The sequence below is a fragment of the Alternaria metachromatica genome (genome assembly GCF_023757995.1).
Source record: "Alternaria metachromatica strain BMP 0045 chromosome Unknown scaffold_5, whole genome shotgun sequence".
NCBI classification, from domain to species: domain Eukaryota; kingdom Fungi; phylum Ascomycota; class Dothideomycetes; order Pleosporales; family Pleosporaceae; genus Alternaria; species Alternaria metachromatica.
The window spans coordinates 1,252,545-1,274,748 of record NW_026055496.1 but is presented as its reverse complement, the minus strand read 5'-3'; the positions used below and the strand labels follow the sequence as shown (position 1 = coordinate 1,274,748).

At 52.6% G+C, this 22,204-nt stretch overlaps 9 protein-coding genes across 9 annotated transcripts; 4 read left to right on the top strand and 5 right to left on the bottom strand.

Annotated features, from left to right (window-relative positions):
- Window positions 1–632: 632 nt before the first annotated feature.
- Window positions 633–1,573, top strand: J4E83_003373 (uncharacterized protein; the record flags this gene model as incomplete). The annotated part of the gene is made up of 2 exons (XM_049330310.1): window positions 633–825; window positions 924–1,573. 2 exons carry the CDS (start codon window positions 633–635, stop codon window positions 1,571–1,573), a joined length of 843 nt encoding a protein of 280 aa, XP_049190806.1.
- Window positions 1,574–5,740: 4,167 nt separating this feature from the next.
- On the bottom strand, window positions 5,741–7,518 carry J4E83_003372 (uncharacterized protein; the record flags this gene model as incomplete). The annotated part of the gene is made up of 2 exons (XM_049330309.1): window positions 5,741–7,068; window positions 7,119–7,518. 2 exons carry the CDS (start codon window positions 7,516–7,518, stop codon window positions 5,741–5,743), a joined length of 1,728 nt encoding a protein of 575 aa, XP_049190805.1.
- Window positions 7,519–8,139: 621 nt separating this feature from the next.
- J4E83_003371 (uncharacterized protein) lies at window positions 8,140–11,374 on the top strand (the record flags this gene model as incomplete). The annotated part of the gene is made up of 5 exons (XM_049330308.1): window positions 8,140–8,164; window positions 8,224–8,279; window positions 8,633–8,668; window positions 8,718–8,827; window positions 8,953–11,374. 5 exons carry the CDS (start codon window positions 8,140–8,142, stop codon window positions 11,372–11,374), a joined length of 2,649 nt encoding a protein of 882 aa, XP_049190804.1.
- A 1,402-nt stretch (window positions 11,375–12,776) lies between these two features.
- Window positions 12,777–14,327, bottom strand: J4E83_003370 (uncharacterized protein; the record flags this gene model as incomplete). The annotated part of the gene is made up of 3 exons (XM_049330307.1): window positions 12,777–12,903; window positions 12,956–13,958; window positions 14,027–14,327. 3 exons carry the CDS (start codon window positions 14,325–14,327, stop codon window positions 12,777–12,779), a joined length of 1,431 nt encoding a protein of 476 aa, XP_049190803.1.
- Window positions 14,328–15,138: 811 nt separating this feature from the next.
- On the bottom strand, window positions 15,139–15,699 carry J4E83_003369 (uncharacterized protein; the record flags this gene model as incomplete). Its single annotated transcript, XM_049330306.1, has 1 exon — window positions 15,139–15,699. One exon carries the CDS (start codon window positions 15,697–15,699, stop codon window positions 15,139–15,141), a length of 561 nt encoding a protein of 186 aa, XP_049190802.1.
- A 250-nt stretch (window positions 15,700–15,949) lies between these two features.
- J4E83_003368 (uncharacterized protein) lies at window positions 15,950–16,439 on the top strand (the record flags this gene model as incomplete). Its single annotated transcript, XM_049330305.1, has 2 exons — window positions 15,950–16,192; window positions 16,302–16,439. The coding sequence occupies 2 exons, from the start codon at window positions 15,950–15,952 to the stop codon at window positions 16,437–16,439; spliced, it is 381 nt and encodes a 126-aa protein (XP_049190801.1).
- A 125-nt stretch (window positions 16,440–16,564) lies between these two features.
- On the bottom strand, window positions 16,565–17,254 carry J4E83_003367 (uncharacterized protein; the record flags this gene model as incomplete). The annotated part of the gene is made up of 3 exons (XM_049330304.1): window positions 16,565–16,908; window positions 16,992–17,190; window positions 17,240–17,254. The coding sequence occupies 3 exons, from the start codon at window positions 17,252–17,254 to the stop codon at window positions 16,565–16,567; spliced, it is 558 nt and encodes a 185-aa protein (XP_049190800.1).
- Window positions 17,255–17,764: 510 nt separating this feature from the next.
- Window positions 17,765–18,221, top strand: J4E83_003366 (uncharacterized protein; the record flags this gene model as incomplete). The annotated part of the gene is made up of 3 exons (XM_049330303.1): window positions 17,765–17,963; window positions 18,046–18,140; window positions 18,189–18,221. The coding sequence occupies 3 exons, from the start codon at window positions 17,765–17,767 to the stop codon at window positions 18,219–18,221; spliced, it is 327 nt and encodes a 108-aa protein (XP_049190799.1).
- Window positions 18,222–19,685: 1,464 nt separating this feature from the next.
- J4E83_003365 (uncharacterized protein) lies at window positions 19,686–20,618 on the bottom strand (the record flags this gene model as incomplete). The annotated part of the gene is made up of 1 exon (XM_049330302.1): window positions 19,686–20,618. One exon carries the CDS (start codon window positions 20,616–20,618, stop codon window positions 19,686–19,688), a length of 933 nt encoding a protein of 310 aa, XP_049190798.1.
- Window positions 20,619–22,204: the final 1,586 nt, after the last annotated feature.

Genomic DNA, 22,204 nt, shown 5'->3' with positions numbered 1-22,204 from the left:
CCAAGTAGCAGACTCGAATGAGAAACCAAACAATGAGTTGACGCATCTTGAATGGGTGCTCTCTATTTATGAGCCATGCTATGAGCGAACGCGTGCGTAATCTATGGGCGCATCTCGCCTCTGACTAAACCCCACTTGGGCAGGCATCCTCGGTCTTGACCTTACATCCCGCATGTAGACATGTACCTTAGCATGCACGTTCCTGTTCGTCGACGATACTTCTCGGCGCCTCAGTTCTAATGCGACGGCCATAGACACTTATTTCTCATACAAGCAATACACACGTCCTTGGCGAATGACGACTTTTACGGCCCGATAAGCAGCCACTTGTCCACGTCTACGAAGCACATGCCTTTCAACCCATGTACAGGAATCATCCAACGAAACCTACAGCTTTAATTGTCTATCCAAATTTAGAAAGAGGAGAAGAAGGAAGTAGTCAACGTGTAGAGCTGAAACAAACGAAAAGAAGCAAACACCCTCCCCCACCATCTGGAAAAACAGCACCGGACCCTGCGTTCTTCTTCCTACAGCCAGGGAGCCTAAGGGTAACATCGAAGAGATCTAGATAGCCTCACGGGGGACTGTTTCTCGGTGTTTTCGAACCACGGCCTACACCACACCTTGCCAAGATGGCAGCACAAACAGAGAACAGCACATACATGACGCCCAGCACAGCACCCAAACTCGCAGGAATGGGTGGGCCTGTGAAGCCTACCCTGCTAGCCTTCCATGGCTCAGGAAGCAACGCGACCGTACACACCATCCAATTAGCAAGACTAATGAGAGTGATCAAAGACCATTTCGAAGTCGAGAGTCTAGAAGGTATGCATACCCCATCTCCACCCACCTTCCCACCCCTTGGAATGCGCTCCCGTGCTAACGTCGCTATCCAGCGCCATTCCCCTCTCAACCCGGCCCAGGCATCCTCCCCTTCTTCGAAGGCTGCGGGCCCTTCAAACGCTGGATGCAATCCAGCGTCACCATCTCCGACATGAAAGCCGGCAACTCCACCACCGCCATGCCCTCCGAAGTCGAAGACCTCGTCCGCAGCACCGTTGAGCGCATCACTTCCAGCGGCGGCAAAGTCGTCGGTCTCATCGGCTTCTCCCAAGGCACCAAAGTCGTAGCCGGGCTCCTCAAAGGCTGCGAAATCCGGCGCGCACTCGCTGAGAAGGGGGGCGATGTATCGCAGCTTGCGTATCTGGATTTCGAGTTCGGTCTCAGTGTTTGTGGGTCGTATCCGCCGCCGCTGATACCGCCTTCTGCGTCTGCGGCGCTTGATGAAGCGGTTTCGTCGTTTGGGATGAGCGTGGAGGAGCGCAAGGAGTTGGTAGAGGGGAAGATCAAGTTGCCGGCTTTCCATGTTCAGGGCCTGCAGGATGAGTGGAATTGGGCGGGTCAGGGACTGATTGATGGGTGGTATGAGGTCGGCGAAGGGAAAAGCGTAGTGAGACATTGGGAGCAGGGTCATCTGTATCCTGTGCAGCCGGAAGAGAGTCAGGAAATTGGGGAGTGGATGTTTGGGGTGCTGGGCCGTGGAGATGGGAAGGTGGGTGGTGAGGCGCGGTGATGGTAGTTGAGGGTGCGAGGAGTAGCACCTCATACAAGGGAAAAGCTGAACACCCTAGGGCCTACATTAAGACGAAGACATGTAAAGTAGGTCGCCCAACGTCAACGTCGGCTCTAGGGTGTTCAGATTTTCCATTGTATGAGGTGGTAGTAGGAGGATAATGGGCGCTGTAGATCATTGCGTGGAACAAGAGGCAATGATGCTAAGTAAAAAAGCAAAGTAAGAAGAGAAGACAAGTCACGAGCAAAAAAGATGAAGTTGCAGTCAACATATTGATTTGATAAGTGCTGCGAAGTTTCCACCCACGACCAAAACCCCTTGAAGATGTCCTTGAAAAACCAACACACTGAAGTAAACCAGGCCAGAAGCCATTCCTTGCACCCAAAGACCAACCAGATTCCTTGCTCAAACCACCAAGACCATGAAAGATCGAAAAGCCCATGAAGAACCACCACCACCAAGTCCAAACCTCCTACCACCATTTCAAGTCCAAACTGACCAGCCGAGTGTGCGCCAATCCAACAACCGGCAGAGGATCTCATCCAAAGCTCTTACACACCGGATGCTTCTGCGAACAGTGACCACGTTGATATCAGCCGAAGCCAACCTGAACCCCATCGAGGCACGCCAGTGGTATGTAAGCAGGGTGCGCAAGACCGCAGTAGTGGTTGTAGGCCAGGTATAACAACCAAGTTGTCATTGACCCTCTGTCCTCCTGACACAACCACAAGCCGTCAAGCGCTCCAAAAGCACAACACAATCTTGTAAGGGTCTCTCACCCGTCGCAACCACTCGATCTGATCATTGTCGCGCGCCGCGGTCGGTAGGGAGAGTCGAAGCAATCTGTCGTAGTCGCAGATTGGTTCAGTCGATGAAGGGGGGACTCGTCCGATCGGTTCTTGAGCTTTGTCGTATGCGAAGGAGCATGCTGGAGGTCCAAGGTGATAATGAGGTTGATGTTGATGTGGAATGAAGTGAGGTAAGGTGGAAGTCCAGCATGTCCAGGATGAAGTCGATGAAGGGAGGAGGTGATTGAAGTTGAATGAAGTTGTTGATATTGTTCTGGTGAAGGTCAGTACAGGATGATCAGAGACGAATGAAGACCCTACTTTGTTTTTGTTCTGAACGAGTCAGAAGACATGTCAGTGAACAACGAAGAGGGGATAGAAGCAAACCTTGAAAGCTTCTAGCCTATAGCAGCTGGCACTTGACGGGAAGTGAAGTCGACATAAACGTCCAGTGGAGTATTGATGAATACCGACATGGTGATGGCTGGAGTTGGAAGATATGATGATGTAGCCTGAAGGTATTCGAAGATCAAAGTAAGGCAAAGCCTCACATGATGTAATGGTGTAGTACTGGAGAAGGTCGAAGGTGTTGAAGAAGTGTTCAAGTATACCAAGTGCCAAGGTAGGATGAGTGAATGTATGTTGCCATGATAGACCAGAGTGATGAAGGTCAAGGCTGAAGAAGGATGAGGTAGGAAGAGCTTAAAACTTGGTAAAAGGTACCTGAGCTCCAAATTGATGTGTTGGCCATTGGGCGTTGTGGTAGTGGACGTGGAGGTAGCCAAACTAAGTAGGCCCTCAGGGCTTGGCGGCGCTAGCGTCACGTGATGCTCTACTAGCGCCTGGCCGGCAGATCATCGGGCTGCCTGCGTTGGCTGGAGTTGCTCAGGTGAAGGGGGAATGTGGTGGTTGAGTGACCGTTTGTTGTGGTTGAGCCCAGGCAACCACTTACCACGGCAATGCTAGCCGGCGACAGCACGCCCGTGAACGAAAATCGACGTGTCAATATGAGCGTTCGGGGTATAAGAGTAGCTGTACTAGCGTACACATTGCGGCATTGTCGCTGCAAGTCTCGCCAAGGCGCCCTGTGGCTCACCTTGATTGTAGCCAGCGATCCATTGATGACAGTTGATTGTCAGCCAGAGTCGAAGCTACCCTTTTGCAAGAACGAGAGACTGTAAAAGCAAAGAACAGGAGCTCCATTGTAAGTGAAGCCTTTCCTGAGAACGTAAGGTCTTCTGACGAGGTAGTCATGCTGAAGCTAATAGTGTCGACAGCAAGGTGACCGCACAAATAGAAGGAGTTTAAGGATAGCATGAAGTCTCTGGCTTTCTATACCTAGTTATGGATCTTCTCCATTGCTGGTGCATCACTGAGGTGGTTCAACGCCCCTCGGCTTACCTAAGTAGGTAGTGACTGGGGCTGCGATGAGCGACGAGGCGGCGCTTCAAGCTGGGTCAAAGTTACATTCAGCGAGCGAACGTCGACTCAATGCTAACGAGGTCGCCTGCTTCTTAGTCAAGTGCTCGGGCTGCTGTCCGTTGTCATTGCGCCCAGAGGCACTCACCAACCGACGGTGAGACCTAACTCATGGCGGACGACGGCCCCCACAGCAGCTGCAATTCAATTCGATCGCCAGTCTGCCCAAGCACGCGCAACTCGGATTACCCCCGCATAAGACATAAGGAGGATTATACAGAGCGTCCCTACTACGGCGGCTCGGTGAGTGACAGTCTGGAGGCTGCGCCGCGGCGATTGACTACGGCAACGAATTGCCATGCGCAACCCAGCCAGCAGGGCGGTAGCGACTCCGAAGACGAGATGACAGACATCTACTACCGTAGAAGAGCCTTCCGCAATAAGGGCAACCTATAGAGCAAGGAAAGAAAACGGTTGCGATACAAAGCTAGAAGCAGGCTCTGCATGACTAGCTCTTGCAGCTATTCATGGATGTGACGGACGCAAGAGCAAAAGAGACATGAGAACGCAAAATATATCTAGCCTTGCAGTGGAGTGGAGTCCTCACAAGCTCGGAGTATGTGTCATGGAGACCGTTAAGCTAGAGATGCCGAGAATTCTCGCGAGCTTGGAAACGAGGATGATGATGTTCAAGCAGTGCTAGGATACTGGTCAGGCCCATAGTCTAGCTAGTGCAGCGGTACATCTGTCGGTCCTATCTTCGAGCCGGCATATTCGAAGGTTTGTACGAGTGTTCTGGTGATCGCCGGTTGCCGGTGTATGCCAGGATCGGTACTCGTCCTTCAAATGCCGTCGTAGAATCATGGCGTTTGAGTTTCGCAATGCCAATCGCACCGCCTGTTTCAACATCTTAGTTTGAAATCATGCTGATATCCGATTGACCTGTGTGTTCTCACACCGTACATAAGCTAGCTCAAAAGACAGATACAGTGTCAACGAGTTACAAAGTGCTCGTAGCAAAGCATGACTTTGGCGGCATCAAAGGCCGAAGAGTGATTCTCGTTGAATCCCGGGACGGTGCAAAGAGCGGTAATATAGGCATTGTCCGATAAACATACTGTCCATCCAGTTGGTACCATCGTCGGCCAAATCTCGTCACTATAGCAAAGTCAAAATGTAATCAACCCGCAAGCACCTCGGTTCAACAATTTGTGCGCCTGCAAAGGGTCTGAGCATGGATCGTATAAAGATACTAACCGTGGTTAGCTCGTGGCTACAGAGTACCTGGGATCCTGAGTAAGCTTGACATGACGGCAAGGTACTTACCTCAGCACCCCACGTTTGTCCCACGTAGCACGTGCGCCGCTTACCAATACCTAGGTAATGAGAGCCAACGGGTGCACCGAGGTAATGCTGCGCGGAATTCTTCTAGGCTTTCTCCACTGATCCATGGCGTCGTTCCCCAGCATTAGCGGCCCGTCTCGGTGTTGAGCGACTGTATCCCTAGCTAGTCTCGCGACGGAAGGCGTGTCCTAGCGTACCTAGGGAACATCCCCGACCGGGCCTTCTTCCTACTTTGAGCATCGCGTACGAGGCGAAATGACGGTACACATAGCGACATCATATTCAACCGGTGGTACCGTAAGGACGTACCAGACGCATTGCACGTGTGCTTACATCGTGCAGTGGTATGTCGGAAGCTGCACCAGTCCGCCTGGGAAACTCCGACGACACTGTGGGGCGATGTGGGGCACAATACACATCATGCCGAGGCGCGATTTTGGGTGCTCGAGATCGTGAAGGAATATCAGCAAGGAGATGCTAGAAAAAATGGTTGATGATAACGAGATATGGGAATGAAAGGAGGACGTGATGTACAAGTGAAACAACGCTAATTTGGGTATTCAAGACGACATGGTAAGATGAGAAAAACCTATGACGCAACAATGGCTGGGCCTCTTCAAGTCCGTAGTAAGGCTTCATCAATCTCCCAATCTTCCCAAGTAGGCTTATCGAACCCGTTGGGACGAGAGCTGCGTAGGAAGCCGTTCCAGTAACCTTCAACGCTGACCACGGGTCGGATAGTCCTGACCTTGGCGTTGAATCCCTTGCTGTAACACTCCTGCATGTGTCGGTCTTCAAAGAGCTCTGGATGCGTTCGTCTCATCGTCTTCAATGCTCTCTTTCCCACTTCATCTACCGAATCGTGATGTCGCAACTGAAAGAACTCCTGGTCATGTTCTTTGCGTAGCTCCGCCATCATACGGTCGTCGTAGAGTCCAAGTTGGAGTAGGTAGATATCGTACTGAACCAACGACGTGGTACCTAGGTAACTTCCACCAACCTTTGCTCGTCTGTGGAGTCCAACTAGCGCAGCGATGGTGCCCATGCATCCTGTTCCATAATCACTCATAGGGAAAGGTGGTACAACAGGCTCACTCAATCCCATTGCTTGACCCTGCGCCCATGCCACACCCGTCACGCAGTCTGCAATTTGCTGCCAGCCTGGACGTGAGGACCATGGCCCAGTGTGACCGAAACAATTCTCGGCAACGTAGACAAAGCCTTTGCCGCGCTTTCTGGCAAGACGAAGCAGCTGCTCGGGCCCATATCCGAGACGATTTAGACTTCCGGGTCGATAGCCATCCAAAATTACATCTGACGATTGTAAAAGCTCCTCGAAGGTCTGACGGTCTCTTAGGTCCTTCAAATTTAGGTCGGTGGTATGCTTGCCGATGTTTGCATCCACTTGGAAGAAAGGTACGTCGGAGAGGTTCGGCGATGTGACTTTGATGACCTCAGCACCGTATTCGGCGAGCCCCCGACCCATAGCGGGCCCGGCAATGATCCGGCATAGTTCAAGAACGCGGATACCGGCAAGAATCTGTGGTTTGGGCGTGTTAGATGACTTGAACGGAAAAGGAGCCGCGGGAGTTTCGCTTTCGAGAGTTTCCACCTTCCAAGGCGGTTGCTGAAGAAGTGTACGTCCGTGTGGGGTCTTTTGGAAATCTTCCCACTTCAGGCATGTCACACCAGCTTGTCCAATCTCTTTATTCATCTCTTCGAGCTGATCAGCAGTGTATCGACTGACATGATCCTCGATGACCTTGATGCATTCATGGTAGTCTATCAGATCAGGCCGTGATCCTTCGAGACCGATCATGTTCAGCGCTTTGGTTGCCTCAAGAGATCCATGAAGGTGAAAGTATTCTCCTGGATTCTTGGTCTGGTAGAGGTTTGCGGATAGTCTGCGGTACAGGATAGATTGTGCTTGAAGCAAGTCGGTGTCTGTCCCGGTCAGTATTAATCGTCGGCCAAGCTGAGGCAGTGAGTTCAACCTTTAAGTAGCTTCTTAGCCCTTGCGTCCGATTTATCGAACCCGCCCACCGTGGCTAAATAGGTAGAGAATAGAAAAGCTGTGGCTCTTTCGAGATCGACAGCGATACCGCGTGGCGTTTGAGCATCTTGTAGATCGGCGATGGCAGATGCGACTCCTGCTTCAACCGCCTTGAGCGCAGAGATGGCCTCTGTTTGCTTCAGTGGGCTGGGAAAGTATGGGCTTCCGGTGTTTGCGGTCGAGAACTTGACATTGGCGATGTGTGGCAGCGACTCTTTGGGCAGATTGTCTTTCGCCTCGATGAGCAATTGTTCTAATGCTGCCGTGGTTCCCGCTAGCAATGTGTTGGCGTGTGTGGCAATTTGATGGTGACTATTGTCAGATCCTAGATATGGCGCCATTTCGAAGAATGTAAAGGCAAAACAGAACGGTACAAGATGGTAGCAAAGGGAATCTCAGGGTAAATACTCGTAGCCCTTCCAAAGACGGCCCGAGGTAAGGTTGCGTGGTAACGGCTTTGCCGTTGAAAAGCTGATTAGCGGCATATCGAGCTTGTTGACCGCATGCGGTCATGACCATTGCTATCAGCATCGGCTAAGAGCGTCCTGCATGCATACCAACGGGTTGAGTCTAAAGGCGGGCTGGGCTGGGGTCTGTAGGCCGATTTCATGACGATCGGCAGACGTCCAGCGCTACTCGATTTTCGGAACAGTGGGAAGCCCAAGCTTCGCAGCTTCGCGACAACCACGAGGGACTCGTCACCCAATTCCATCAGCAAGGCCATCAGGATCTTACTGTGATCGTCTCCATCTCATCAATACAGACGGCGAAGGCTGCGGGGCCCTTTTCCGCGTCATTTTCGCGTAGCGTTATGGGACTTCCGTGACTCGCTTCCATCATTACCACGAGTGCATCTTCCGACCAGCTCATCCATCCGTCGCGTCGGCAATGTACTCCCAGGCATTGACCATCCGGATTCGCACGTGATAACGACTGCGACTACCCGCGGAGTCGATACCGTGATGACGCGACCCAAGGTCCCACCAGGTTCGTCTGCGCTCGTACTGGCGACTTCCCGAGGTCACGGCTAATTTGACGCGTCGCAGACCAACGACAGCGCACCGCTCAGGCGTGCGAAAGTTGCAAGAGGAGAAAACAGAAGGTCGGTTCAATTTCTCAACTGTTGCATCACGACGTTTTTCGCGTTCGGCTACAGATGCACTTGGCACAGACCCCTGTCGACGTTCACGACCTGCAACTTAGTTCTTGCATGCCATTACGCTAGCATCTTGAGGTTGATATGCTCACCGATCGCCGGGTGGAGGCATTGCGGGAGGCCATCGGCTAGCTGTGCGGCTCCATCACGTTGTACAACAGGAAACTGTCCGGCTGGGCGATGCTTCACCCGAACGCTTTGTAATCATGGACAGTATCTGCATCGGCTCCTTCGCAAGATGACTCGCGGACACGTGCAACTATGCTCTCCAGTTGGCATACGAGACTGACAGATCACAGTGCAACGGCTTGTGCCCCTGCAACACATGTGATAAGGTTAGGCCCCCATCCCAACTGCATACTGCAATGTATTGACTTTAGATAGCGCAAGTTTACCTGCATATACGCGGATCGAGATCCGAATTCTCCAGGCGAGGACCGACCACCCGCAAAGAGACGTACAATTGAGAGCGGCAATGACAGCGACAGTTCAATGTACGTATCTCGCATTTCATCACTCTGCCAAAAATATGGGACTCTGCACTCCTCCAAAAGCGTTATCCATCGCTATATGCCTGGACGCTTTCCGAAGCACAATCCGCTGACTGCTCACTTTGTAGTCCAACTGACAACCGGACTGTAAACACTCCGGCTGTCGAGCACGCACAAACAACGCCACTTTCGTTACACAACCGCACGTCTTCTGTCAACCATCCAAATTTGTTGACACGCACACTCAGTGTCAACCAAGAAGTACCGTTCAAGTCTCCCGGCCCAAAACCCAGTATAGAGCATGCAAACAGCTCAATTGATCGTCTGGCTGTCAATCATGATAACACCCGTGACCGGCTTACTCCGACACACGCTTCCACTCCAAATGATGGCACAGATGAAGTGGCGGAGTTTCCAAGCCAGAGCCGCATGTTACAAGATCCAACGGGTCGAGTGATATACATTGGCGATGCAGCTACCCTATCATTTCTTCAGCTGCTCCGGATGATGGTTGAAACGGTAGCCGGCCCGTCACCGTTTACGACTGACCCTCGTCGTCACAAGATAGTCGAAGGCCAATATTCACTTCCATTGGGATATCGACAGTCGAGTCTACTCCCAGATGAGCGAACGGCACGCGTGCTGGTGGATGCCTTTTTCGTCAATACCCACGGCTTGTTGCAGGTCTTTCGACGTGACTCCTTTCTTGAGAAACTAGAGCGTTGCTACTCCGATCCGCTGTCTGTCGATACATCTTGGTCATGCTTGCTCAACCTCGTTTTCGCTATTGGCCTCACCATGGCGACACCGCTTTCGGGCAGCCCTGAGGCACTGATCATTGACAAGCTCCGAAGTGAACACCTCGACAGAGCCGAGGCTTTCTATCTAAATGCCAGGAACATGAACGATCCGATGACGGGTCTGGAGGATCAGGATTTCTGGTCTGTCCAAGCGCTGCTTCTTATGTCATATTACATGTTGGCCAAAAGCAAGCGAAACACTGCTTTCGCTTTACTTGGCATGGCAGTACGGTCTGCACTTGCCCTCGGTCTCCACAGAGAAGAGACCATGGTCATCTTTAGCCCGGAGGAACAAACACAGCGAAAAGACCTTTGGCGGTCGATATTCGTGATGGATCGCTTACTGTCTTGCTCTCTCGGCCGTCCGACCGCAATATCGGAAGACGACTGCTCGGGAGATACACTCCGCCCGCCTGACAGCAGTGTTCGCAACCAGTCGTGGAGCTTCAGCGCAAAGACTGTGTACGATTTCAACGAGACTGGCCCACCTGCTCTGGAAGCCACCGTTCGAAGCTGCAGAGTCATCGGCGTCATCTTGCGGAGGGTGTACCAGCAACGCAAGATCAGCACTCGTCTCGCCCAAGAGATATCGGACATATGCAAGACATGGCCCCGGTTGTTGACGCCCATCTTGCAATGGCGACAAGCAGCGACTGCCTCGCCCAGTCAAGGCGTGGCCATCTTGCACGTCAACTTATTCTACTGCCATTCCGTCATCCTTCTCACTCGACCCTTCTTACTGTACATACTCAACAAAGAAACCCAACGACATGTCGAACAACCTGGGTCGAGAGGACCACGACCTTTCCACCGCATGGAGCGATTCAGCGAGGCATGTGTCATCGCTTCTGTGCATACCATCCTGCTCATACAGAACGCTTATGAGGCTGGCTATCTGTCCCGACGCAACCCAGCCGTTATCTACTTCCTCTTCGCAGCCACCCTCGTCATTCTTGCAAGCGATTTTGCCGGCCTATACCAGATCGAGCTAACGAATAATTGCGTTGTGAATGCTATCAACGTCATGAACTACTGTGCTGAGAGCGATCAACAAGCAAGCCGCCTAGTATACATCCTGAGCTCTTTCCGAGACGTCGTCGCACAGCAGCGATTACGCCGGCGACAAGACTCAACAAGTAATGCGACACTACCCAGCATCGCATCACAACTCTACGGCAGGCAGATGCCGCAGCAACAACGTAGCTCTGTGCCCCAGGCACCCGATCCAGCGCGCGCATCAAACCCGATGGATGCAACACCACGACTCCATCAAGTGCCCGTACACATATATCCCGGCATGCAGACAGCGCCGATCAACGAACCGGTACTGACGTATCAAGCATCTGAGCAACACCATAATCTCGGGCAAAACCAACACCATGCCAACGTCCAGCACAGCCCAGCTCCTACAGGTGAAGACTTTAGTGTCCATCTGTCCCCTATTCAAGAGCCCCCGCCGGTAGACATGGCCACGCCCTCATATACGTCGGCCTCGAGAGCGCCCTCGCTATCAGCCATGCTCGATCTATCTGCTTTGGAAGCAACGCGCGTGCCTAGTTTGCACTCTGAGGAGAGCGGGCAGGATGAGCAGATCGATTTCGATGCGCTGTGGGCCTGGCCTAGTAACACACCTGCAATGGGCAGTCCACGAGCGATGGAAGCAAGCGGGGTGAGCGAGCGGGTGCAGGGTATTAGTGACAGTGCTGTACCCATGTTTGGGGTTAGTAGACAGGGCACAGATGGCCTTTGAAAGGGTGGACATGGGTGGAATTTTTGTATTGTTTTCGATTCTTTGTGCATACTAGCATGTGCATTTGGCTATTTGTCAATCTATGCATTCCGATCCCAGGCTTGTGGTACAGGGCGAAATGCGATGACACCTGACGTTGATGAGGGCGTCTCTCATCTTCTCAAGCATCTTTAGTGGTGTCTGACATGAACGCGTTGTTGTCAGCTATCTCCTTCTCACTTGTCCGACTTTGTCGCCATTCGTGCAAGCAATTGGGCTAGACGAGTGAGACAAGGACAGGTCGAGGCGAAAACAACGGTCGTCTTCGCGGCCTGTAACGCGATGTGCAACCCTTGTACCGCAGTGAGGACCTTCTCGACGTGAATAGGAGCGAGCCCGCAGTGGTCGCATTCGCCAGGGCGTTTAAACAGAGCAATCTCTTTTTGCATCGGATATTCGAATCTGAATGCCAGTGATTGTAGATGCATGAAGTTTGCTTGCCAGACGGTCGAGACGATGTAATCGTGCGGCAACAGGGCGAACAAATCGAAGGCGTCATCTCCTCCGAGCGGCGACTTTGGACTGCGGCTGAGAATGCAACGCATTGCCGAACTTCCAGTGACTAAAAGCCTTGGGAGCATCCAATACAAGTAGTGGGTACACGCCAGTACTTCCATCCTCCTAATGAAGTGTCCATAGGCTGCCGGAGGATGTTGCACGTATGCACATTTCTTTTGTATGTCTTCGTCAATAGTAACCTGGAACACGTTTCGCGTATAATACGTCTCTAAAGCTAGCGTAGTGAATTCGCGGTCCCGAGTGCCGATGATGGACGTAAGCTGTTCTGCGAAAACACGAGAGTGTGCAATCGAATCAATCCCGTTGGTTTGATCAAGGTTATGAGCCAAAATCTCCACCTTCAACTCATCTGGAAGCCGCGACCAGCCACGGAAGGTAGCAGGCGGTTTGGTGTTGGAATCGTCCATGTTGCTTTAGTTGCAACGAAGAGAGATCTATAGGCCGTGTTAGCTTTTGAGTAGAACAGAATGATCAATGAGCTATCGCGCGGACGATGTAGACGAGCACTCACCTTGAGGCTGTGTTAACGCGCAGACTGTCTGCACTCCAGACTTCGCGTTCACTGCTGTAATTGTGAGCCTCGTAGATCCGTATGATGTGGTCTCCTAACCAAGATTCTGGGGCGCTCAGAATCAAGGCAAAGGGTGTGAGAAACTGGCGAAGAGGTGAGTGGTGTTATCTACTGTAGCTGCCAAGCCTAGCCAACTCAGGACTGTGCGCTCCAGGTTGGGAAAGAGCAACGCTGTATAAGAGTCACTGAACTTTGGAGGGCACTGTGAGAAATCTTGAAGAGCACTGTGAAATTCTTTTGGTACCTAATCGTACATCTCACTCGTGCTGTCTCTTACAACGCCTCCAGAATGCGCACATCGCTCATCGCTTCAAAGGGTATCGTCTCGCTTCCTGCACCTTGCAAGGCCCACTGCAGGGTCTTCTCTACCGCACGTCTACCTGTGTGCTCAAGAGGTAGCCTATATAATGTTAGCAGATGCACCCTCAATATTGGTGTTCGGGTCAGCTCACCAATGGCCTGCTCCTTTGATAACCACGACCTGACTTCCCTTGACCAGATAGTCGCGAGCGTTATCAAATGAGAGCCGTTGATTGAATGCAGGATCAAACTGCCCCATCATGAGTGTCGAAGGGGCCTTCAGCGCGCCCTGTGGTGCCATGCTGGACAGGGTGCCTGATGCAGACAAGGTCTGCGAAGAAGCAGCTTCAGAGGAAATGTTGTACAGCGCGGCAGTAACCTCGAGCGACTTTTCCCACTTGCCGAAAGCCAGGCTGTCGCGATAGATGTGGATCTTCTCGGACATGCCGCGGTCGCCTACTCTGCTCTTGACAGAATCGCCGTATCGTTCACCCTTGTCGTTCGCCTTGTTTAGCTGGGCACTTCCGGGTCCAGTAGAGATTGCCATTGCTTCAGCAGCTTCCGTAGGTTCCAACACAGTAGCAGCCTTGCCCTTCTTCGGTGTGCCTTTGCCGAACTGGTGGAGAACACGCAGGAAGAAGTAGTTGCCAAAAGTCGCGAAGACGTTGTGGAGAGGCCAGGGTAGATGGAATACGAAGATGTAGAAAGAGCTTCGGAACTGTCCAGCCACAGGGCCGAGTGCGTGTAACCCATTCTTCAGCAGACGGAAGTTGAACGGAGAGTGTATCCATGTCCTCAGCATTTGCTTCGCCAACAAGATCCTGTTCGTCGCGTTCGAGTGTAGTAGAGCTGTGACGGCGCCGCCTGTGATGATCCAGTGGTCAGCCAGGACATGTGCCTCGGAAGCCAGCCGGCCAGCAATGACCGCACCCCAGTCGTGCGACACTACCACTGCCTTCTTGCCTTCCGACAGGAACTGCTCTCGTATGCCAACAATGAACTCGGTCAACACCTCGAGCATTTCGTTCGGGCCGTACGCGGACAGACTGTCGGAGCCGCCATAGCCAGGAAGATCGACGGCTATCAAGATGGAGTCCTTTTGTAGGGAAGCGGATTGGAGTAGGTGGCGCCAGATGAGGTAAGAGTCGGGGAATCCTGGTCTTTGTTAGTTGCGTAATCCATTAAAGTTTAGTACCTGCATGACTCTGCCAGTGCATACATACCATGTATGAAGATGGTGACATTCTTCGCGGGTGACGATCCAGTGTCCTGGTTAACGACATAGTGCAGGCGGGTACCGTTGGTGGTTTTGTAGAAGGCATGCTTGAAACCTGGAAGAGGCTCCCGGTCAAGACTCCAGAAACTCTCTTGCGCAGCAGCCAACGCGCGCTTCTCCTCGGCGGTATCTTTCGCCCAGAGCGCTCCGTTCTTGATAACTGCCATGGTCCATACTCCGGCAAGGCTGAACAGTCCAAACCCAAGTTTGAAACCGCTCCAGGCCAGACTCCCGAGTTTGTCTGCCATGTTGGCGTTTTGGCTGGAGGTGTGTCGCAGTACAGCTCTGCTCAGTTGTCTGTAGATTAGGCGCTCAATGAAAGGTCGTGCGCATGTGTTGGTGGTGGTTGTAGTTGAGCGACGGTCCTGTCACATGTAGCGCGGAAGCAAAGTTGAGAAAGTGCGATCAAAAATCAAGGTTGGCTGGTATCCACCCCCGCATGCTGGAAGCAAGAACATAGTCCTGACTGTAGCGGTAGCCCCAGGGGCAGATCGCGATGGCGAAGCAGATGACCCGCGAAACCACGCGGCAGAGACGATCAAGGGTCCTGTGTGTCCATGGAAGCTGCAGTGATGATCGTTGAGGTATGACGCTATTGGCCATAGCTTCTGCTATGCCGCGGACTGACGCAGTCTGATCGGTCGGGTAGCTTCGTCCCCCGGTTCAGGGTGCAGTCGCTGGTCGCCTGGGCACCGGGTTAGGGCGATGCGCGTGCGCTGCACATCATTTAATATATGCTTGAGTTGTCACCACTGAGAGCTGGGATATCGTGGGTCTACTCGTCTATCTACGAGATTCTACGCGCAATGCTCGTACGTTATCAAAGGCAATCATGGCCTTGGCCCTTAGATAGGAACAGCCATAGTCGGATTCCTGACGTGTGCGCAATGTGATATTCCATTTTGGAGGTCCTGCCCCAATATGCACAAGAGCTCGCTCACCTGGGACTCAACGCAGCGCCCCCAATAACTTTGACATTTCAATGTCGGGTATCATAACAACTCCAACGCTATCTCGCACAAAGACTCCAACGTCCACAGGCACAGTAACTCTCGGGTCTCATCTCCTCTTCCCCTTGACCCTCTCCATGACCCTCAACTCGGCACTCCTCTGCAGCCTCAGATCCTCCAACTCCCTCTCAATCCCTCTGTTCTTCTCTACAAGCTCTTTCCTCTTCTCCATCCTCTGCTTAGCCTCCTCCAGCTTGTGCCTCACAACATCTTCCACCACCCTCTCCAGTTGCCCCGCATCCTCGATGCCATGCTCTCTGATGAAGCGGTCCGCGAATTCTTCGATAGTGTGTGGTGATGGCCCTGGACCACCTGTATGATATCCGTTTTGGTGGGTCATGTAAAGCCCCGGCACGGCGGAAGGATGTGTGCGTAGGTGGGAGGAGAGCGAGATAGGCAGTTGCGATGCGGAGATTGTGGGAATCTCGTCTGAAGGCTTTCGCGGCGAGGGCTGGGGTGGTGGGTTGAGGATGACTTCCATAAGACTGTTTTCGAACGCCTCGTCGTATTGTACTGTGGATGGCGAGAAGTCGACCATGGGGGATGTGAGTTCGGGCTCGTCGCGTGGTGTGAGGGGCGTGTTGCCCATAATCGTGTCATGGTTGCTCATATTGTCGTCTTCGCGGTTGTAATTAGCCATGCGACGCGTAATGGAGAGAAGCAGGGTGTTGCGATCCGAAGTTTGTTGGATTGAGGGGATCCGTCTCGAGACTGTCGCGATGATGGGGCTGATGCCGCATGACTAAGCCCAAGTTCCGCAGCACCTCCGCGGTCGCGACTTGCCCAACTTTTGCCTACCAAGCCCAACACCAACCCAGTCGCACATCGCCAAACAACCGATCAAACTCCACATCGCGACTATGGCCGACAAACTGCGCGCGCAGCAACAACTCGAGGCTCTCCAGGCCCGCTACATCGGTATCGGAAGCGCAGACACTACCAAGCACGAGTGGACGTCCAACATCGCGCGCGACTCGCTCTCGAGCTACGTTGGTCACCCGCCTCTTCTACAGTACATGAGCATCGGACTGGGACAGCCGCGCGAAAAGACCCGACTACAGTTACTAGAGCGCATGGTTAGGCCTGTCGGGCCTCCGCCTGAGGTGAGTAATGGGAATGTCGAGTTTTAGAAGCAATGAGCTGACAGGAAGTAGCAACAAGATTGATCGGGAGACTCTGAAACGACAGACTTGATTATGGAGACATGCGGAGAACGAAGATCCAAAGCGAAAGCCGCCTTCCATCCCCAACACGAATGCGCGCGAGGCCGGCTCGTGGATGAAGAGGAACAGATGGGTACATGCTGCTTGTCTAGGCTATCAAAGCCGATACTATGAAGTCGTTCAGTAGCGTAGCGCACGCTGAGTGCCGGTAGTGAGGTGTACACACCTCGGCCCCTCTCAAGATACCCCAATTGCCACCATAGCCGGGGCCCAAAGTCTTTCTCCAACTCGTGCTCTCCCATGTTTGACTTCTCAATCGCTATCACTCGCGCTTCCTGTTGGACCATCATCGTCGTCGTCTTCCACCACGTCACCGCCCATTAGCATCGAGACTTCACCCTTTTGCAGCATGCTCTTCAGCTCAGTGTTCCTCGGGTCCACCAACTCAATGGGCTTGAGCTTGGCCTTGTTCCTTATTCTCGGGTCGCATCCGGCATCTAGGAGCATGGCCACGATGGAGTGTCCGTGGGGCCAGACGGACTTTTCGAGCGAGTTGACGTAGCGTACGGCTTTGTGAAGGGGAGTATCCTGCTCCATGCGGTCGATCTCGTCGATCTCAAGACCGTCTTGGTCGAGAAGCATGTCGATAACTTCGACTGTGACAGAGTTAGTCAAATCATGCCCCGTGTGGCGTGCGACAAAGACGTCCTGGTGCTGCGCCGCTGGGATAGATACTTACAACTTCCGTATGTTGCCGCGACGTGAAGGCAGCCGTTACCCACGCCGTCGCGCGTGTTGTTCAATGTCTCCGCGACATGATCTTCTGGCTTCTTCCCTGATTTCGAGGCAGCAGCAGCAAGGTCTTTCAGAGTTTCCTCAAGCAGCTCGGTGTTGTTGCGTCGGCACGCTTCGAGGACGAGTTCTCGGGGGGAAGCACCCTAGATGTTGGTCAGCATTGATAGGCGCTGGGTATGCATGTGTATGCACCTCTTCGTCCGCCATGGTGTGTGGTGTTGAGGATGCGTCGGGTGACTGGGCAGGGACGGCGGTCCAGTCAGGTACGCGTGAATGTTTCGAGCTGTGGTTTGGCGGGGTACTCGGAGGTGCTAACGGAAAGCGAACAGGGCAGGGCGGTGTGAAGAAGTGAAGTATCTCTCTAATACGGCGATAAGGATGCAGGCGACGTCGACAGGCCAGCGTGCATAAGCCCCAATCTGAGACAGTCCGCTCCCAAGTGCGCGTCGCCGGTGGCTTTTCGCTGCTACACTGTCGCCCCGCACTTTGCCGTTCCAGCCCTAGCGGATCAGGGTCCGTCATAACTTTTGATCTTCTTCGCGCTCGGCTTCACGCGTCTGACTGACTTTTATCCACTGTCGCCCACCATGTTGCTTTGTAAGTCCCATACTCACATACCCGCGTGTCCCGCTTGCGTCTGCTACATGGCCACATTCACAGCCCCACGTCCCAGTTCAGCCACAGCTAACAGCCACAGTTTGCCCAACATGCAGCAATATGCTCCGCGTCTCCAAAGTACCCCCCGGCGATCCTACCACCGAAGATGCTGTCGGCCAAAACCGTTTCGAATGTCTTACCTGCCCCTACCACTTCGTCATCAACAAACGCTACTACGAACGAAAATACTTAAAGAAGAAGGAGGTCGAAGACATTTTGGGTGGAAAGGGCGCCTGGGATAATGTGGACAAGACGGAAGGTACGCTCCGATACTTCAGCCCAAGATTGCGCCATCTTGAGCGAGGCTGCTATTCCCGTTGGATATGGCTGACAACGCACAGTACAATGTCCGAACGAGAAGTGCCGGAACCACGAAGCATACTGGTACCAGCTGCAGATTCGAAGTGCCGACGAGCCCATGACTGCTTTCTACAAGGTACGCCACATACACGACTTCCTCAAAAACCCCACTGACCTGTTCCAGTGCACCCAATGCGCGAAAGAGTGGCGAGAATGATCTGCGAGTCCTGTTCAAATATCCAAGGAGTTTGGAAGCGGAGTTCTTGTCTTAGTATACCCCGGTTGCATTTGGTGAATGAAGTTCATGTTCTCTTTTGACTTGCAGGTGCCAGTCCTTGTGAAAGGCTCAGGATGATTCAGATTCCCGACCTCGAATCGGTTCATACTCGTGGTGATCATCGCACGACAACGTCGATGCATCTCCATCAACGATTCGCGCGAACCAAGACTATGCCCCAGTTTGAGTCACACGCGCATTCTGCACTGGCTGGCCCGTGCCGCAGCGTGGACGACCTCGCAAGATGGCGCGGATTCCTACCTGTTCCTCTCTCTCCCATCATTGCTTTCGGGCCTCTCGCAAAAGCATGCAACTATCTCCCGGCTCTGCTGACAGACTTTGCCTCATCAACCTTCATCACACCCGCAAGCCCTGCCTACCACCGAGGTCGGAAACCTATGCTAGGATGATGGCTCAAGCTACCGGCACCGAAGAACCAGTCATACCAGTTTCTCGGTCATTCCACGCCTGGGCGCGACTTCCTGATGAGCTCAAGTGCGAAGTTCTCTCGCACAATCTAACCCTGGATGAAAGAATTGACAAGAGGAAACACGCCCAGTATCTACAGTCGGGCCTGTTTCCGCTCTTGGCCACGCGCAACCGTCATCTAGCCAACATCGCACAAGAAGTATATTACAACAACAATGTCTTCGAGCTGTGTATCGGGTGCCGCATGCAAACAGGGGACGTCAAACTTGGCAATGGCTATTCGTTTCCCCCTGAGGACCGCATCAGCGGTCTCTGGTGTCCCAAGCCACATACTGCTGCCATGATACGTCATCTGCATATTGTGGCGATGAACTGCAAGGTCGGTATAGAGAAGGGACTTATATGTGCCTCGCACTCGACGAGTTGGATGTACCTCATAGATCTACCTCCGCGAGACTTTTGGATTAACGGTACCAAAGATAATGTACCTCGCGCCAATATAAACCCTGAATGGCAAGAACGCTTCGTCAACCTACATACCCTTGGGATCGAGTGGCGTCTTGAACGCGATATCATGCCCGGATGCTTTCTCGAGGACGGCATAGGAGACATGTTAAGAGCTTGTATAGAAAACTCTGGGATACGTCTCCGGGCACCGAAAGTGGAGTTTACGGTCCGTGATACGTACAATGGCCGCCGGTTCTTGTGGCACTATCATCCTTGCGAGCAGGATCATACCGAAGTCTTTCAACATCTAAAAGACATGATCATGGGCAAGAAATCTTGAGTCATGCTACCAATCATTGGGGGAATTGCAGGGGCGGCACCGGGTGGTGTTGAACATGTAGGATGAGCGGAAAAGCTACAAGGTCTGGACGTGCAAGATCCTCGTCTCAAGTTTCCAATAGCTGCTTTTTACTATCCATAATGCTAATGAATACGTCCTCATTGACCAAACCCAGGCATGGCTGAGACTCACGTCCAATCAAGAAGCTGATCATCTTCTTCTGTCGGGACGACCAAGACCCTCGCCACATGCGGCCATAACACAAAATCCCACAACCAATAGCCCTCCTCATTCAGATGCACATGGTCGTCAAGCATATTCTTGATGAACATGTGCCTCGTATCAACCCACTTCACCTTGTCCTCGCGATCCCGTTCAGTCTGATCCTCACATGTCTGCAGCTCGTGCTCCTTCTCAACCCGAAGAGCCCCGTTGATCTCTCCAACAACCTCCCTTAGCATCTTATTACTCTGATCCACAATCCCATCAGGTATATCCAGTCTGTACGAAATATCGCACGCCAACACCGTACTCTCCGGCGCAATCCTCAGACAAGCCTCCACCAACACTCTCCAGCTCTCCACATCCTGCTTCCGGAACGCACGCTTCTTCTGCAGATTGTTCGTCCCGGAAGCCACGATCCAGAGTTTGATGTCGCATACGTCTTTCTTCGCCGTCTTGAGCATGTCGTAGAGACCTTCCGTGAGTCGGTATACGACGTTTTGGTTGCTGTCGCCGCCTACACCGGCGTTGAATGCGACTCCAGTGTCTCCGAGCTTGCCGATATCCGTGGTGATGCCGCTGGTTTTGAAGCGCTCGAGCATGGAGTTGCCGAGGTAGACGACACTGATGGGAGATGTGTTTGCGAGATTTGGTACGAGCGCATCTGGTGCGGGGGGAGAAGCATCTTCGCTCGGTATAGGTAACGTAGTATCGAGTTGAAGACGCGCGGTAAGTTCTGGTACGTGTACTTGGTGGTGCGTTTGGCGCGAGCGTTCCTTGAACTTGGCGAAAGGTCGAAGCTTTTCTAGGAACTCGGCATCGGACTGGTGCAGGAAGTTTGTCTTCGCATCTGTAGGTATGCTGGACGCTGCATTGCTCTGTTGGGCCTTGGAAGGCATTTTCGGATTGAACTGAGATGTTATGGTTTTGCGAGGCTTCAACGGCGCGATGTTTCGTTGGGTGTAATTTGTTCAAGTAGAAGTTGAAATGAGAGCAGGATGTATGCGCACCGCTCTGACTGAGGTGAGCGTGGGATGCGACTGCTAATCTGTGGTTAGGGGTGGAGAAGGCGACGAATCAGCGCGTAGATATCAGCAATCGTTCCTGCTTGCAGCTAAACTGCGGCAGCAGAAAAGGGCGTCACAATTTCAAGGGCTGATGCGTTGGGGGATCAATGAGAATACCTTCGTGATCATACATCTGAGTAGCTAACTTTATACACCTAGAAGCTCGCCCACTCGCTTGTCAAACATGCATCTCGTCTAGATTATTTTTGGATGAGACGATACTTCCCCACGTCCAATAGCCTACCGCCCCATATTTCAAGTTCATAAGAAGGAGCGCATCATATGTTCACCACCACGTTGCTACTTCCGAACTGGATAATCTGCCCACATATGGTGCCCATATGGCGAGTCCTTCGGCCGAGTCGACACGGTCTTGATCGTCACACGGTACTGGTATTGATAAATGCCCGCATAGGCAATACCGGTGACGAATTTCGACCTCTCTGTAACGTATTGAGACCTCTCGTCTACGTCTTTGTCGTCAAATATACAGAAGCGTTGCCATCGTTCTTCTCGAATTCCGCTGGCTTTCAGGTCAAGCTGCTCACAAAAAAGTGATTCCACCGCTTCGATATCGACGTCGCTTGATCCGAATGTGATTGACATGATGGTCAGATGGAGCGTGGGGAAGTGGATTGGGCCGAGTCGCTGAAAATACGCCTCGAAATACGACCTCGGTTCGTCGTCCTCCTGGGTGTCGAAGAATAGACACTCCGGGTCGAGGTTGACCGTCAAGTAGTGTAAGTTCGGAAATATTGACCCATCCGATATATCCCTCAATAATTTTAGGTGATGAGGTCTGTTGTAATCGAGGCTAATCTCGAGACGGCGAACAAGCGGCCTTACAACAGGTGGGGGACAGTAGCAAATATTCCTATTCGAAGAGGGGGTGTCATTGGACAGCATCACCGTTCGATTGACCCCATAGAAAGCTTCCAGAACAAGGCGCTTAATTTCAGGAACAGAGAGGAGGGGCATCACTGTCTCTTTCAGAAATCGCCTTGTCTCAATCGTACCGTACTGGAAAAGATTGATTTCGAAACAGTCTTGAGGATAACAGAGAAAATGGAGGTTGCATTCATCGAGCCAAGTGCAGGATGTCACGGCCGTTGGAGTGTGGACGGCGTAGCGTAGGATGAGCAGCTTCAGCTCTCCAGGGAGGCTGCGGAACCCTCGGAGGAATGAGTCGGATCCGGTTGTCATATTGGTAGTCGTAATTCTTGGTTGGGTGATGAGACTCGTATGGTGTGAGGGCGTTGATGGTATGAGCGGGATCCATAGTATAGAGTAGTGGCCTCAGAGCGGGATGCAAGGCAGGTACCACCTGAGGTAAAGTCCGTGCACCGCGACTCACTAGGCAGGTGCAGAACTAACAATGTGCAGTGAAACTCTTCCAAGGTTCTAAAATGGCAGTGAGA